Here is a 14,182-nt window from a genome sequence, read left to right on the forward strand (position 1 = left end):
CAATCACTTCATTTCACACTTATGATAGCTTTCATGTTAATAGACGAGAGTCATATCTGTCTTGTAGTTTTGGCGACAGACACTTTCAGTTTCTGTTTGTTGACTGATTGAGTCGGATAAAACGCAGTTATCATTATCTTGTTTAACTTGTGCTCAAGTGCTCAGGAAAAAGCAGCCATCGCATTTCGAGCACGTTCATTTCCTGTTCTTTGTAACAAAGCAGATTAGCCCTCGTTTTGACACCCCAGAAGCAAGGGATTGTGGGAAGTTAAGAAGCATGTGAGCTCTGTGATTACATTTGACAGAATTATCTGAACAGAGAGGCTTTAAGTGTTGTTTTTCTGCAGATATCCTATCAGTGTTTATCTTTTTTTGTGTGTCAGTCGTTAGCAGAGCTGCTTCTTTCCCCATCAGCTGCCAGTGGTTCCCAGATCTCAGCCTAACAAGCTGGGTTGAGGGTGATTAATGTGGGCGAGACCCTCCGAGCCTCTCAGAGGACGATCGGGGCCACAGCCCGAAAGCAGTCAACTGCATACTTTCAGTACACTGTCATCTTTTACTTCACTAAAATCTGCAAGTGACAGGCTGCTGAAAACTGAGGGAGACGTGTTGCAGCAATTATTATAGGCTGTTTACTACCAGTCATTTTCACTGCTCTCTCAGACACACATCTGTTTCAAGAGCACTGAAATAAGCAAAGAACTGCCGGATGTTGTGGTGGTTTCAATCAGTGCTGAGAGCATATATCCTGTATATTTTCCATACTTCATCATGAAGATATCACAGAGAGGATTACAGAGACATGCAACGTCTACATAAACAAATGGAGGACATTAGAAACCTAGCCAGAGAGTATTTGACCAATCGAGACACATTTTTTGGTAAATGCTGACAGGGAATGAGCTTTTGTAAAGACTAATAGCGCCACCTTGTGGCTCAAAGAAACAGGCCTGTTAAAAAGTTTATTACCTGCTGTCCATAGTGACTTTTTCTTCCAGGTCTGGGCTCAAACTGGAGTCACAGCAAGATCCTGATGAAAGAAAATGTTTCAGTTATTAATCACGACCATGTGAAACTGGAGTTTGACAGTGTTTCCTATGGCTATAACTTAGTTTATTTCGTTGTCCACGGGTGTCAAAACTCCATTAAACTGTAAGGAATGATGCTTATTTTGCTTTTTTTGTCATTGTTTTTAGATTTTTCCATATTAAATGTGCAATAATGTGCTTTGAACAGGCAGATCTGCTGCTGATGGCGTGTCCTTCCACCCACTCTGTGTTTCTACAGGGAGAGGCGTTTCACCTCACAGTGAATATTATTTGGTCAAATTAAAAGTAAAGACCAAGAGCAGAGCTCAAAGAAGGCGTGATGGTGAACATTTAAGACATTATCATGACAGAGCTGAACCTCTAAGGCAAAGTCCTGACATTACTCTCCATGGAGCAGCCATTTTAATTGCATCCAACCACCACAGCTGGTGGTTTCTCAGGCTGACACCATCTCTTCTACTGTGTGTGATTCAGTGAAACACTTGATGTGGTGATGATTTGATCAGAAAACCTGAAACCTTACGGGCCTCTTCTGTTGCTATGACCATACTGAGCTTAAACATGCAGTTCAAATAACACTTTTTATTTCACTTTTTGTGCAGTCACTGGGGAAGAGTCACAGCAAAGTGTCCAGTCTCCTCTCTGCAGCTAACGGTGTGTGCATTTGTGTGTGTCGGTCTCCGAATCTCTTACCAGCAGCTCTTCCTGTGTCTTTGCTCACATTTGATACCAGGGGAATAAACCCTTCCTCTTCTTTGTGTGGCACATGGCATTGAGCATTCTGATTGGCTGTTAAACACGACAGGAGGCAGTAATGTCACCTTGGACTCCGCCACAGTAAGACAACAAATGGCACTGTCATGTCTGAGCTACACAGAGAAGTAAAACTTTGACTTTTTTATGTTCTATAAATGTTTTCTTTACATTAACTATTTTTTTCAATGTGTCTGTCATTTAAAATGTTTCTGACTAAATGCACACGTGCAGTTTGCTGAGGACAAACCAGTGCAAAGAGGTAACTTCTCCAGAGTTGCACATTGAAATAGCAGTTTTATACTTTCCTTTTTGTGCTGCAAGATCAAGTAGCCATGCAGCACATGACTGGCAGTGGAATCATATTAGAGCCCTCGTTGGCCACGTCTTACCACAAATTTATATTTTGCCAGTTCATCAGAGTTATTACTTTTATTTCAATGTGTGTGTTGTAGTGTGATATGAAGAGGTGTCTTGGAGCGAGTTGTGTTTTTGTGTTTGGGGGTTTGAACAAGAACGAAATGACAGACAAAGTGCAGTAATCCATTCTGTAAAAGTACTGAAGATGTATTTGATTACACTTTATGGGGAACACAGACATTACTATTTGCATATTTGCCAGCTTATCTGAGCGTAAACTGCAAATCTGTTTCTGCAGATTCTGTTGACAGAGAGCACATTTGAATTCTACATTCAGAGCGGAACAAATAAGTGGGATGAAAAGTTGTTCTCCAAAGTCAAGCAGGGGAAATGGGGACACAAAACAACAACAAATCAAAAGAAATGAACACAGGACAAATTTAGCCGATAAAAAAAAAAAGGATTCTGAAAGTCTGCCAACATTCTGGTAATTTCCTCCCGACACCAGTGATTGTGCTTAAAGTTTGAGTAAACACCAGCAAATTCAGCCTGAGAGACAGAGACAGGATGTTCTGCAGGCCAGCAGCTGTTCTCAATACAGGGTGAGGCAGAGTGTGCACAAGTGTTAGGAAAAATCAAACAGTTCTCTACACGTATGCTGCACAATATATGTACTTTAATGACTGAATAATAAGATATTCAGGGAAGTTATGTCACATTTTGACAGGACTTGGTGGATTCAACATTTTCAAGATGCTAAAAGTGTTGAATGGGTTTAAAATGTTAATTTCTTGTGCACATTGAGCCTCCAAAAAAGCGCCGAGACCTGCTGCTGAGGGCTAACGTACACATGTGACAGTCTATGAATACGTGTGTTAATGTCTTTGGAGGACTGGCTGTTTCAGACACAGCTCGCTGCTTCCAGACACGATGGGCATCTGGTTCTCCATGTGGAAACGCACCAGATGACCAACACTCAGAAACACCTGGTCACGGGTCCGCACCTGATCACACCAAAAAAAAACACGGGTTTACATGTTAAAGCCTGCTGCTGGTCTCCGCTCCTCATGCACGTGTATTTGAGATCCAACAGCACAGCTCTACCTGCCCGTGTGGATCGACCAGCAGCAGGTGGCGCACGGTGGCTCCCTCCATACCGCTGAGGACATACTGACCAGAGGCAGAGCTGCTCTCTCTGACCAGGAAGTCCCCACTGCAGGTGAGGAGCGACTCTGCCTGCTCTCTTCCTAACCTGCCATCAAAGACGCAAAGAGGGAGATATACATGAGCAGACGGACACATTAAGGGGGTCATTCTTCAGGTACAGGGATGCTGATTACACACCTGCCGTGGAACCAGCCCTCCTCCTGGATCAGGTCCTGGATCCGTGTCTCTGGGAGAGGAGCGCACTGGTCAGCACTGAGCTCAGATTCCACTGACGGAGTTAGAACTGAAGAGGAATATAACAGCACACAAGAGTGGGATTCTCCATCCAGGATTAAGTTTAAACCAGACTTCGATCATGACTTATCTTGCTGCTCTGTTGCACTGAGTGTTAAATTAATGGATTGAATTCTGGACCTTTCTTAAAATCTAATCTCAATTTATCCGAAAGCTACTTTTAAATCAGCTCCAGATTTTGAAACACCAATTAAACTCTAATACAGAAAAGCTGGAGCTGATCAAACATGATTAAGTGAAAAGTTTGCAGATGCTCCCTTTCTTCTTCTACAGCTCTGATACTGTAGTACAAAAAACATTGAAAACTATGGGTTTCTCATTCAAATGTTAACTGCTGTGGTGGTGGTGGCGGTGAACTCGGGCTGGGAGTGCACTGATGATTTTTACCTGCAGGTGGAGCTGCAGTTTCTTCTCTGATGGAGCAGTTTTCATACAGTGAAACAGGCTGAGACGAACAAACCTGCAACAGAGGGAGAATGAGTCATACACACAAGACGGAGATCTTTGCCTGTGTGTGTGCGTGTCTGCGAGTGTGTGTGCACTCGGGGGGCAGTGGCGGCCTAAAGGTTAGAGATGTGTGCTCATGACAGGGAAGCTGCTGACTCAGTTCCCAGATGAGCACAATCATTCTGGGAAGTGAATGACAAGTGTTTGTGTCTTCCTTATTACACGCCGCTGAGGTGTCCTTGAGTGATGCACTTAAAGCTCAGCTGCTTCTGCTCAGTGGCCAGCAGATACAGTGTGTTGTACATGGCAGCTCCATGGTGTGTAAACACATGTGCTCAATGAATTCATCCTGAATAAAGGGAGCGACTGACACAAAACCATCAACACAAGGTCAAACTGATGTGTCGGTCCTGTTCAGCTGTTATTCTTAGAAATATGATGCAGTGTATATCAAACAACATTATATCATGTACATTATGTCCACAAGCTGGACCTTCTGTTTGCACTCAAACTGCTGTTTTCAAGATCGCTGTTTGCGTTTTGGTGTTTCGTTTCACTCTCACCCCCTGAGGGTCAGCATCTCGTTTGTTCTCCCCCCTTGTGATCCGCAGGTCCTCTATTCCCCCAGCGGGTGGCGTCTTTCCTGGGATCATGTTGTAGTAGTCTCGATTCTCGCTGACTTCACCCTCCTGCTTGGCCTTTTGGTCTGTTCTTGTCTCCTCTGGGCTCCACTTATGGCAGAGTGTCACTGCTGACCTGCACACATGAAGTTATCTGATGTTCACATCACACTGCCTCTGCTGTGGAGAAGCTCTGCCACAACTTCTACTAATATAATGCAAACAAATGCACTAAGACAGAGACACACGCTGAAATCAAAAGCACAGATCCTTTTGAATTTGCAGAATAAAAGCTGAGGGAGGGTGAGATATACAGCACATTTTTGTTGTTGTGTCACACCCATAATACAGCTACACCAGACAGAAGGACAACCTGGGACTGGTGGACAGGAGCGATGGTGTGTGGCTGAGAAGCTGGCGAAAACGAGTCTCAAAGGCCTGACCGATGCTGTTGATAACCTTGCCGGCTCCACCCTGGGGACACTCCAGGATGTGACATGCTAACAGATAGACGGAGGGAGATTTGTTTTGTCCACGGTAAAGACAGTAAAAGACAAGTGCAGTGGAAGCTCGGCTCTCCGTAATGATGAACGGCCCCTTACCTCTTTGATTGAGGAGGTCCTTGGCAACATAAGCGATGTAATCTGCCATGTCCTGTAAACAAATTGAGAGAAAAACAGCGTGGCTTAAAGCGAGGCTATGCAACTTCTGCTACACAGCGGCCACTGTGGCCGCACCTGTCTAAAGTTGGCTAACGTTAGCTAACACAAGCTAATGGTCACGCCAGACCAAGTGAGGCTGCAGCAGCAAAACACCAGTTATTCCTTCATTGGAAAGTTACACAGTCGTGCTTTAAAGGTATTTCCTGTATTCCTCTTTATGCCTGTGTACACATGTTCACTGATAAGCCCACTCACAGTCTGCAGATCAGTTTATAACCTGCACATCTGCTGGTTTGGGATCTGTAATCAGCCTTTTGATTCCTAAGTTTGCAGCACATTCAGACATTTTCAGTTAATGGTCATCGGTGTGTATTCACCATTTAATTGATTCACTCATACATTCATACGAGAGCAGAGTCAGCTGAATGTGTGTCACCACAAGGCCTCTGTGGCAGATTGATTTTAATCCCCGCCCCCCACCCCCCCACCCCGCTATCTTCCATGTGTCAGAGCCAATTGAGCTGAGGCTGAGAGCACACGACAAGATTATTTTAGCTAATTAATTCAAGAGTGAACTATAATCCCATCCATGTTTCACAGAGAGAAACTACCCTCCTGTCCTCTCTAATCTTTGGCCAGTGCAGCTTTGCAGTATCAGAGTTTTATTCACTGTTTGTTTGCTCTAAAAAAGGGGAGTTCATGGATGCTAACCAAAACATAAACAAGAGTTTTTGATTGCCAAGCAGTCCATAAAGCAGGATTTGACACAGACAGCAGCTGATAACCGACACGTCCTGCTGGCTGTGCAGGCATTAACAGACTGCATCGATTTTTTTCTGATATTCAGCCTGCAGAAAAATAACGCAAATTCTGTCATATGGAAGTAATGTGGGCATGGAGAGAAAGAGGAGGAAAATAGATAAGAGTAATTAGTTTGAGACAGGCTTGGCGAGGTGACGATGAAAGCACACACAGGCCTTGATGGCTGTATTAAATTATGAGGATTGTTGACTTGTTGAGTAACCTTTAATGTTGTTTGCTTGCATCCTTCATAAATGCAAACAAGACAAGAAAAGGTGGTGCAACATCATTGCAAACTCTTAGATTAAATTCCAATAGCAGGTTTAAGCTATTCTGAATTATGCGTATTGCTTCAGACATCTTATTTCTCATCATGATGAAGGATATTTCTGCTTTTGTACTGCAGTTATCAAGAATCTACTCTTAAGACACCTTTGGGGCTCAAACCCTTAACCTTAACTTTAAAGGTATTTTGAAGGCGCGAGGAAATTTGATTAAAAGCTTTTCTATTTACATTTGTGAGCAGCAGCAAAAGTGAAGGATTTTTAGTTTTATCTGTCACATCAGTCCAGAGTCTCACTTTCTCAGATCTTGCGTGAGCAGTTGAAAGTAAAGAGGCATCAAGAGTTGGCAGCAAACTGCAGCTTTAATCAAACTAAATGAAAGTACTCACTGTACATGTGCATGTTTGTGTCCCTATCTGCCCATGAACATGTGAAATATTTGAGAAAATGAACGTACTGGGTCTCCTCCAGAGGCAAAGGAAATGGCCTGCATGGGGTGATGGGCAATCTTCTGAGGAAGAGAAGAGAGAAGAACAACACAGAAGCAGGTTTTTTTTTTTTTTTTCACTCCATGCCTCAACAGCTCAGATGTGTGACAGATGTGATTTGATTAAGCGTGTTGAAGCTGTAACCTGTAAGGAGGAGGCGGCGATCAGAGTCACGCTGTCTGTGGAGACGGCGAGGATGACCCTGCTCCCAGAAAACTGAAGGTTGATCCGACCCAGAACAGCAGACAGCGCCTTGCACACGGGCTGATGAAGAGTCACAGTTATCCTGGGTATTTCTGTGCATTGGTCTGTGTGTGTGTGTGTGTGTGTGTGTGTGTGTGTTTATGTGAGTGTGTAGTTACTCACCCTTTTAGCTTTCACAGCTGTCTTGGCTGATGTCCTCTCACTCAGTCTGCTGATTGCCTCTCTGCACTCAGAAACACACACACACACAAAGATTATAAGCATGTGCACGCACACACACACACACACACACACACACACACACACACACACACACACTAAACACACACACACACACACACACACACTAAACACAGAGATACCTTTGTAAATCTGTGACCCAGCATGCTCTGCTAACATGTGACTTGCATGTGAGCGTATGAGAGGAGGGTAACGACATTACAAGGAGCTCATATCAGTAAAATAAAACACACTGTAACATCATATTAAGAAGTAGCTCTACACGCAGGGGTCAAATGTAAGCTCATTTAATCAAGTATGGAACTTATTTGTACTTTACTTGAGTATTTCTATTCAATTTATACTTGTACTACATTTCAGAGGGAAATATTGTAACTCTACTGCAGCTTAACATTTTACATACAAAAAGATCCTTTACTTAAGTAAAAGTACCACCACATTAATGTAAGCATACTTTATAACAAGTAAAAACCCGGCATTCAAAATCCTTTACTTTACACATCAAAGTAAAAGTACATGTTCTGCAGGAAAATAATCGTGACAGTGTTGATACTGATGCTTCCATGTGTGTCCAGCATTTTACTGACATAGCTGCTTACACAGTGAGGTATTCTAGTCCAGTGCTTTTCAACCCTGCTCGTTGGTCACAAGATAAATGTGGGGGTCTTAAGTTGATTAATGTGGTGGGACAAAGTAAAAAACAAAGTTCTACTGTGCAAATCTTTTTTCTGAGCAGTCACAAGTCTTTTATAAGCTCAGGCTCTGTTACCGTAAATGTTTTTATGTAAAACCTGAAAAGTAACTGTAGTTGTCAGATGAGTGTGATGAAGTAAAGAGTACAGAAATATAGTGAAATATTAGTATAGAGATGCATAAAATAGAAGGTATAAGTACCTCTAAACTGTTCTTAAGTGTACTCAAGGAAATGACCTTAGTTATTGGCTCCACTTCATCCAGATACACCATTAAAACGCTGCTGGCACATTAACGCTCCAGCAATAATGACCCAATATCATAATTATATAGTAATGAGTACTTTAACATTTGATGCTTCAGTACATTTTGGATAAAGATACCTCCATACTTTTACTCAAGTAAAAATCTGAACACTCTAGTTTACTTAATATTTTTGCAGAATAAAGTGGGAAAAAGCAGAAACTCTGCAAGAAGCGACACCTCGGCATGCATGAGCCCCACATTATCCTTCTGATCTCATGTGTTTTGTGATTGCAGATTATTTTCTTCATATTTTAGCGAATTCACTACAAGTCTGTCGAAATGCTTTAAGCTCTGTGGTCTACGTTCTGCGGTCTTGACCAGCGGACTCCTGTAAAAGAGATACTGAATGATTATCAGTGAGCTCTTTCCTAAAAAGATAAAGAATAAAATCTGACTCTTGGGTCAGAGAGGTCAAAGCATATGAACACCCATACACTATTTTATTTTTCCAGGAAATGCTTTTCTTCTCCTGAAAAACAAATTGTATGAAATGAACTGAGGTCTCTCTCCCTCTCTCTCTCTTAATAAGACTATGAGAGATCATTAGGAGGAAATTTTTTTCTAATTGGATTTTCTGCCCCATCACTCAGTGGCATTGTTGTGAACAGAGGTTTCTGTGTCCATCGGCGCTTTTGGCATCCTGCGCTGGGATGTCAATATCAAGCGAAGAGGAAAAAAGCCCCGGTTTATGAAACATTATACATTTAATTTGATTTCCCCCTTTGAAACCTCTTTTTTTTTTAAATGAGCCACACATGTCCGGCTTGGCAAATATACGTTGAATGAATTCAGGGTAAAGCAGTTTGTTATGTTCTTCTTCCGTTTACATGCAAAACATCATTCACGCATAGTTTTATTCTGAGACCATGTCAGCAATTAGATGTACATTTGTGTGTGTGTGTGTGTGTGTGTGTGTGTGTGTGTGAGGCCCTCCTACCGTGTGACTTGCATTCTTGTGTCAAAGTCGAGGGTTCTCATGGACTGGGTCACCTCCACGCTGCCCATGTACTGGAAAACCACAAGAAAACACCGGTTGATACAGACAACGCTCATGTTTCCGTCCCCTTTTCCTCGGCTGAGAGATAACTGGACGGGCTGTGAGACGATTAACAGGAAACAGGAGACTTTTCCTGACTTTTCTCCAGTCTCAGTTTCCTCTCTTTTACTTTATATTGATTTAGCTCAAATAATGTCCGCTCTTCAAGCCTCTAAAAATTATGCAAGGAAGGAAAATCCCTCTGCAGTCGAGTTGAAGAGTTGACTTTTGATGGGTCATGTCATCACACGTCTCACAGAACACGGCCATCTTTTCCAGTGCAGCGCGGCTGCAGCTGTTTAACTAATAGAGACTGATTTTCCAGCAGATTTTTGTGGTCAAAATTCAAGTTCAACTTAGTGAATTTTCCAGAGTTCTGTTACTCTACTCTCTGGTCCAACTGGGACTGGACCCCAAAAATCTAAAGCATGGAAGAAAATCAGAAAGGACGGAGATACAATATTGGAAAATTAAAAGTAATTATTCAAGCTGTTCTGGTCTGCAGCATCCTAGACAGCTGCTTTGTTGTGCTATATGCTGAGTTTCATTTGCCAGCTGTGCATCTATAGTACCCGATGATGTCAACAATCTAAACTGCGGCTTAAGGAGCATTATAAACACTGCTGAAGATTCAAGGAAAAGCCTGTTTGACTGGACTTGGCAAGAGATTCAATCTGCAGCAAGAAGTGCACAAACTGCATTTTCCCACTTAAGAAATAGCAGAAGGTTGAACCATATTGTTTCTGACATTACATCATGACTGCTGCAGCAATCTTTGGACGGACTCCCCAAAAAATCAGTAAAAAATCAAACACGCCAAACCACGCCAGAGGATCTATGAGGGCGTAATAAACGTTAACATCAGCATGCTAATGTGCTGGCAGGGACAATGCTAACATGTTGATCTGCAGCAGGTACACAGTTCACCCTCTCCATTTAGCATGTTAGCATGCAAATATTTGCTAGTTAGAACAAAGCACAAATTACAGCTGAGGCTGAATCCCCAGTTTTCAGGTCAGAAATCAAAGTTCTGGACAAACTGATGATGGCGCCAGATGAAAAGTTAAGGGATCATTAAAGTCATTAAGATTCATCGTCTGGGATCCATGTCTGTCCCAAATCTGGTGCCAATCCAGCAGGTACATGTTGAGATATCTCACAGAATAAGAAATCTTTGACCTGCTGGAAATCTCTTCAGGATTCATCCTGACGAGTCACTAAAAACCAGTGCAGCTATATTTTCTTCCCGTGACTTTTAGAATTGCTTTTAAAATGTGTGGCACTTTCATGCATGCGGCTTCGGTCACCGAGCGCTGGAGCATTAAATGTACATACAGCTGTGCTTATGGACCAAAACTGTGTTATAGCCTGTCCAAGATTTAGGCCATGTGCTCGGATACACGCTAGCCAGCCCCACTTCTATTGGCCACCAGCCTCAGCAGAGCAGACCCTATAGGCTGGAGGCAGGATGAGTAAGTTCATTGATGGAGACCAGACTTAAATCAATACGTGTGTGTGTGCGTGTGCGTGTGTGTGTGTGTGTGGGTGGGGTGAGTGGGCGGGAGGGAGCGTAATGTATGTGTGTGCTTGTTTATGGAGGACGGTCAGACGGTCCGTTCTCATTTCCATCAGCGGTCAGCTCACAGGCCCCGCTCCTAATCACCCATGTGGACACACCTCCGGTTCTAGGACAGCATGGGCTCTGCTCATACCGGATACGTTCACACACACACATGCACTCATTCACACATGCACGCACACACACACAGAAGCAGAGCAGATCGAGAGAGGAGCAGAGAGCCAGGATGAGTCACTACTGCCTACACAGGAAGCTCTATCTGAGAGGGAGGGGGTGCATGTGCGAAAGTGAGCGTGATTGTGTGGATAGAGCACAGGGAGACAGTGTGTGTGTGTGAGTGTGTGTGTGTGTGTGTGTGTGTGTGTGTGTGTGTGTGTGTGTGTGTGTCCTGTGTTCACCTGTGTTTGTGTAGGCAAAGGCAGGAATTAAACAGCGTACCTCAACTCTCTGCTGGGACCCTGGACGTGAGGTCAGCTGCACTTTCTTGCATGGTGTAAAGTGAAGAAGCTTTAAGCTGACACACGCTATTTTAGTCACATCACAACAATTTTAGGCAAATTGTCCAAAGTGAAAACGTGAACATCAATTGGACAAAGGAACCTCACACACACACACACACACACACACAGACACACACACACTTAAGTGCAGTTTGCAGGTCTGTGTCTGTGCACAGCAGTGTGTATTCATGCGCTGTTACCGCTTAACGTGTGGTACCTTGATGTGATGGTGAACCGCTCTGTTTGCTGTCCGCACCGCTGCACAGTCATCTGCTGCAGAGGAAGTCTTCAAACAGCATGAGCCGTCTCTGTGTTGCGAGCAGGGAGGACAGCTGGGGGTCCAGGGGAGGCTGGCCATCCGATGCAGAGTGATGGGTCTCCTTGTGCAGCTCAGAGCCGAGTGAGTTAGGTTTTGGCCAGTCGATGGGGGCACGTTGAGGGAAGGTTGGCTACAAAATCTTTGACTAGACCCCGAGTCCATCTCTGATCTGGACAGGGGTCTGCCAGTGTGTCCATCTGTGGCTCTGTCCCCGGCTGTGTTCATCTGTCCCCTCAGGCCCCGCAGAGAACCGGGACTCTGCAATCGGATGTTGGCCACGCGGGGGATGAAGTCCCTCAGGGTGGACGGCCCGTGGTGTGTAGGCGTCCCAGGATCCAGCTGAGCAAAGTCAGAGTCCAAGCAAAGGTCCCTCTTCAGGGGCAGCATTCTTTGGGGCCGATCCTCCAGAGACGTCAGCGAATCGTTGCGCAGACGGCTGTACTTGGTGCGCTTCAGCATGCCTGTGGAGGATGAAAGCGCTCGAATCAGATATGCAGCACGGTGATTTTCATTACACTGATTATGTCTGGAAGGACGACAGAAGTGATGAGCTACCTGGTAAGAGTCCCGTCTGTGATCTGAACCTGGGAAAGGTTTGCTCTCTCATAATCAGGGAGCTGGACAAAGGGGAGCACTGGGACAAAGTAAGAAAGAAAGAAAAACCTACCAAGAATCAGACTAACAAGCACACACAGAGGTTGGACTTGATGAAGCAGCTTTGACTGGAAGTAGGAGACAAAATAGAAGCATGAAATGAATTAAGTTGAGCATTTTGGTTAAACTGATTATCAGCTGATCTTATCGCGTCTCGTCCTGTGTCCTCAGACTATCAGATGCGATTCCTCCTTTGTGTTACAGTAGATTCAACTCACCAGTGTGGGACTGGGGATGTCCAGTGGAGACTAAAGTCCAGTCTGCTCCGCTCCAGTCATGCTCAGCACAGTCCCGTCCCACCGACCAGACACTTTCTCGGTCAGTTGCCAGGCTTCCACTTCAGCCTCACCTCCACATCAACTTTCCTCCCCTCTCTTTGTGCGGCGCAGCAGAATTGTGCAGCTTTTATGAATGAACTTTCTCTCTCTCTCTCTTTTTTTTTTTTTTATGAATGAGAGGCTCTCGCTCACTTCCTCTGTCTCTCTATGACGGTGCATGCAGATGAACGTGTGAATGGAGCAGAGGAGAGATTGACAGACGGCCCCTAAGGCTCTCTCCCCCTCCCTCACCCATAAACTACCATCCAATCACAGGCGGGTAGGGTGACTCATGCTGTACACACACACATACACACACACACACACACACACACTCTTACACACTGAAGTAGAGCCAATACAGTACACGAGTGCTCTGTTCCTCTCCTCTAACATCAGTTGCACCTCAGAGATGCTGTTAAAGTGTGTTATTAACACATTATTAGCTTGGCTTTACCCAGTTTCTCTTAATTTCAGAAAATTAAGGTACAAACTGTGGAAATAGCTCGCATTGAATTGATTTACACAATGAAAGACAATCCATAGTGTACCTAATGCACTGAATATTCAAATGACCTGCATGAGCACACAAGAGGAAGGAGATTTAAGTGAGACATTTGCATTTCTGTTTGATTACTATCAGAACAGTATGCCGACTAAAGAGGGTTTTACATACTGTAGTTTTTCCTGATTGGAAGATTATTGTGTAACAGTGTAGCAGCACTTTCATACTGAATTTATGAAATTTAGCAGTAAGGAACTGTTTCTGTCTTCAGATTAATTCAGATGGCTTACAGATAACATGACAGCTGCAGACTGTGTGTGACAGAAGATTAGACAAGTCTTCAGCTCTGAGTGCACGAGTCAGTGCTCAGCACAGCTTTGTCCCTTCCTAGTGGTCGCTCAGGAGAACTGCAATCTGCAACAGGCTTGAAAATTTAGTTATTAAACGATCAATCATTTGATGTTTTTGCACATCACATTTTCTCAGAGCAGCAGAACGGGACTTGTCCAGTAGTCGAAAACCCAAAGATATTTAATTTACCATCATATACAACAAAGAAAAGCATCAAATCGTCATATTTCAGGACCTAGAAAGAGAGAGTTTATTGTTTTTGCTTGATCAAAGCAGCTGCAGATTCATTTCCTCTTCATCTGTTTCAGCTCTACTGCCACCTGACTGCGTGCATGCCGGAGAAACAACAGCGGACAGAAGACGAGCCATCAGCCAAAAGATTTACATAAACAACATTTTAATGATGTTAATCATCAGTCCATATAGGTTAAGAGAGATAACATGATTATGAGAAACAGCCTCTAACAATGTTGCTAGTGATGTACAGTCTGAAGGAGACGGTCTTAAATATCCATATAAAGACGAGGAACACGCTGAAAAAAGTACTTCATTG

General features: G+C 43.8%; 1 protein-coding gene across 6 annotated transcripts; it reads right to left on the bottom strand.

The window, feature by feature from the left end:
* Positions 1-1,988: 1,988 nt before the first annotated feature.
* On the bottom strand, positions 1,989-12,976 carry LOC143321543 (SHC-transforming protein 1-like). Of its 6 annotated transcripts, none has more exons than XM_076731988.1 (14): positions 12,675-12,976; positions 12,358-12,436; positions 11,701-12,263; positions 9,306-9,376; positions 7,292-7,352; positions 7,070-7,189; positions 6,895-6,948; positions 5,293-5,344; positions 5,064-5,190; positions 4,634-4,826; positions 4,011-4,083; positions 3,507-3,612; positions 3,267-3,414; positions 1,989-3,166 (listed from the first exon to the last, which is right to left on the bottom strand). In XM_076731988.1, the coding sequence occupies exons 2-14, from the start codon at positions 12,407-12,409 to the stop codon at positions 3,038-3,040; spliced, it is 1,749 nt and encodes a 582-aa protein (XP_076588103.1). In that variant the 5' UTR covers positions 12,410-12,436; positions 12,675-12,976; the 3' UTR covers positions 1,989-3,037. The 6 variants fall into 6 exon arrangements, with proteins under 6 accessions (XP_076588103.1, XP_076588105.1, XP_076588104.1 ...); XM_076731990.1 differs by having other exon boundaries at positions 6,895-6,945; positions 12,675-12,890; XM_076731989.1 differs by having other exon boundaries at positions 12,358-12,465; positions 12,675-12,836.
* Positions 12,977-14,182: the final 1,206 nt, after the last annotated feature.

This window comes from Chaetodon auriga, chromosome 1 (genome assembly GCF_051107435.1).
Source record: "Chaetodon auriga isolate fChaAug3 chromosome 1, fChaAug3.hap1, whole genome shotgun sequence".
Classification (NCBI taxonomy): domain Eukaryota; kingdom Metazoa; phylum Chordata; class Actinopteri; order Chaetodontiformes; family Chaetodontidae; genus Chaetodon; species Chaetodon auriga.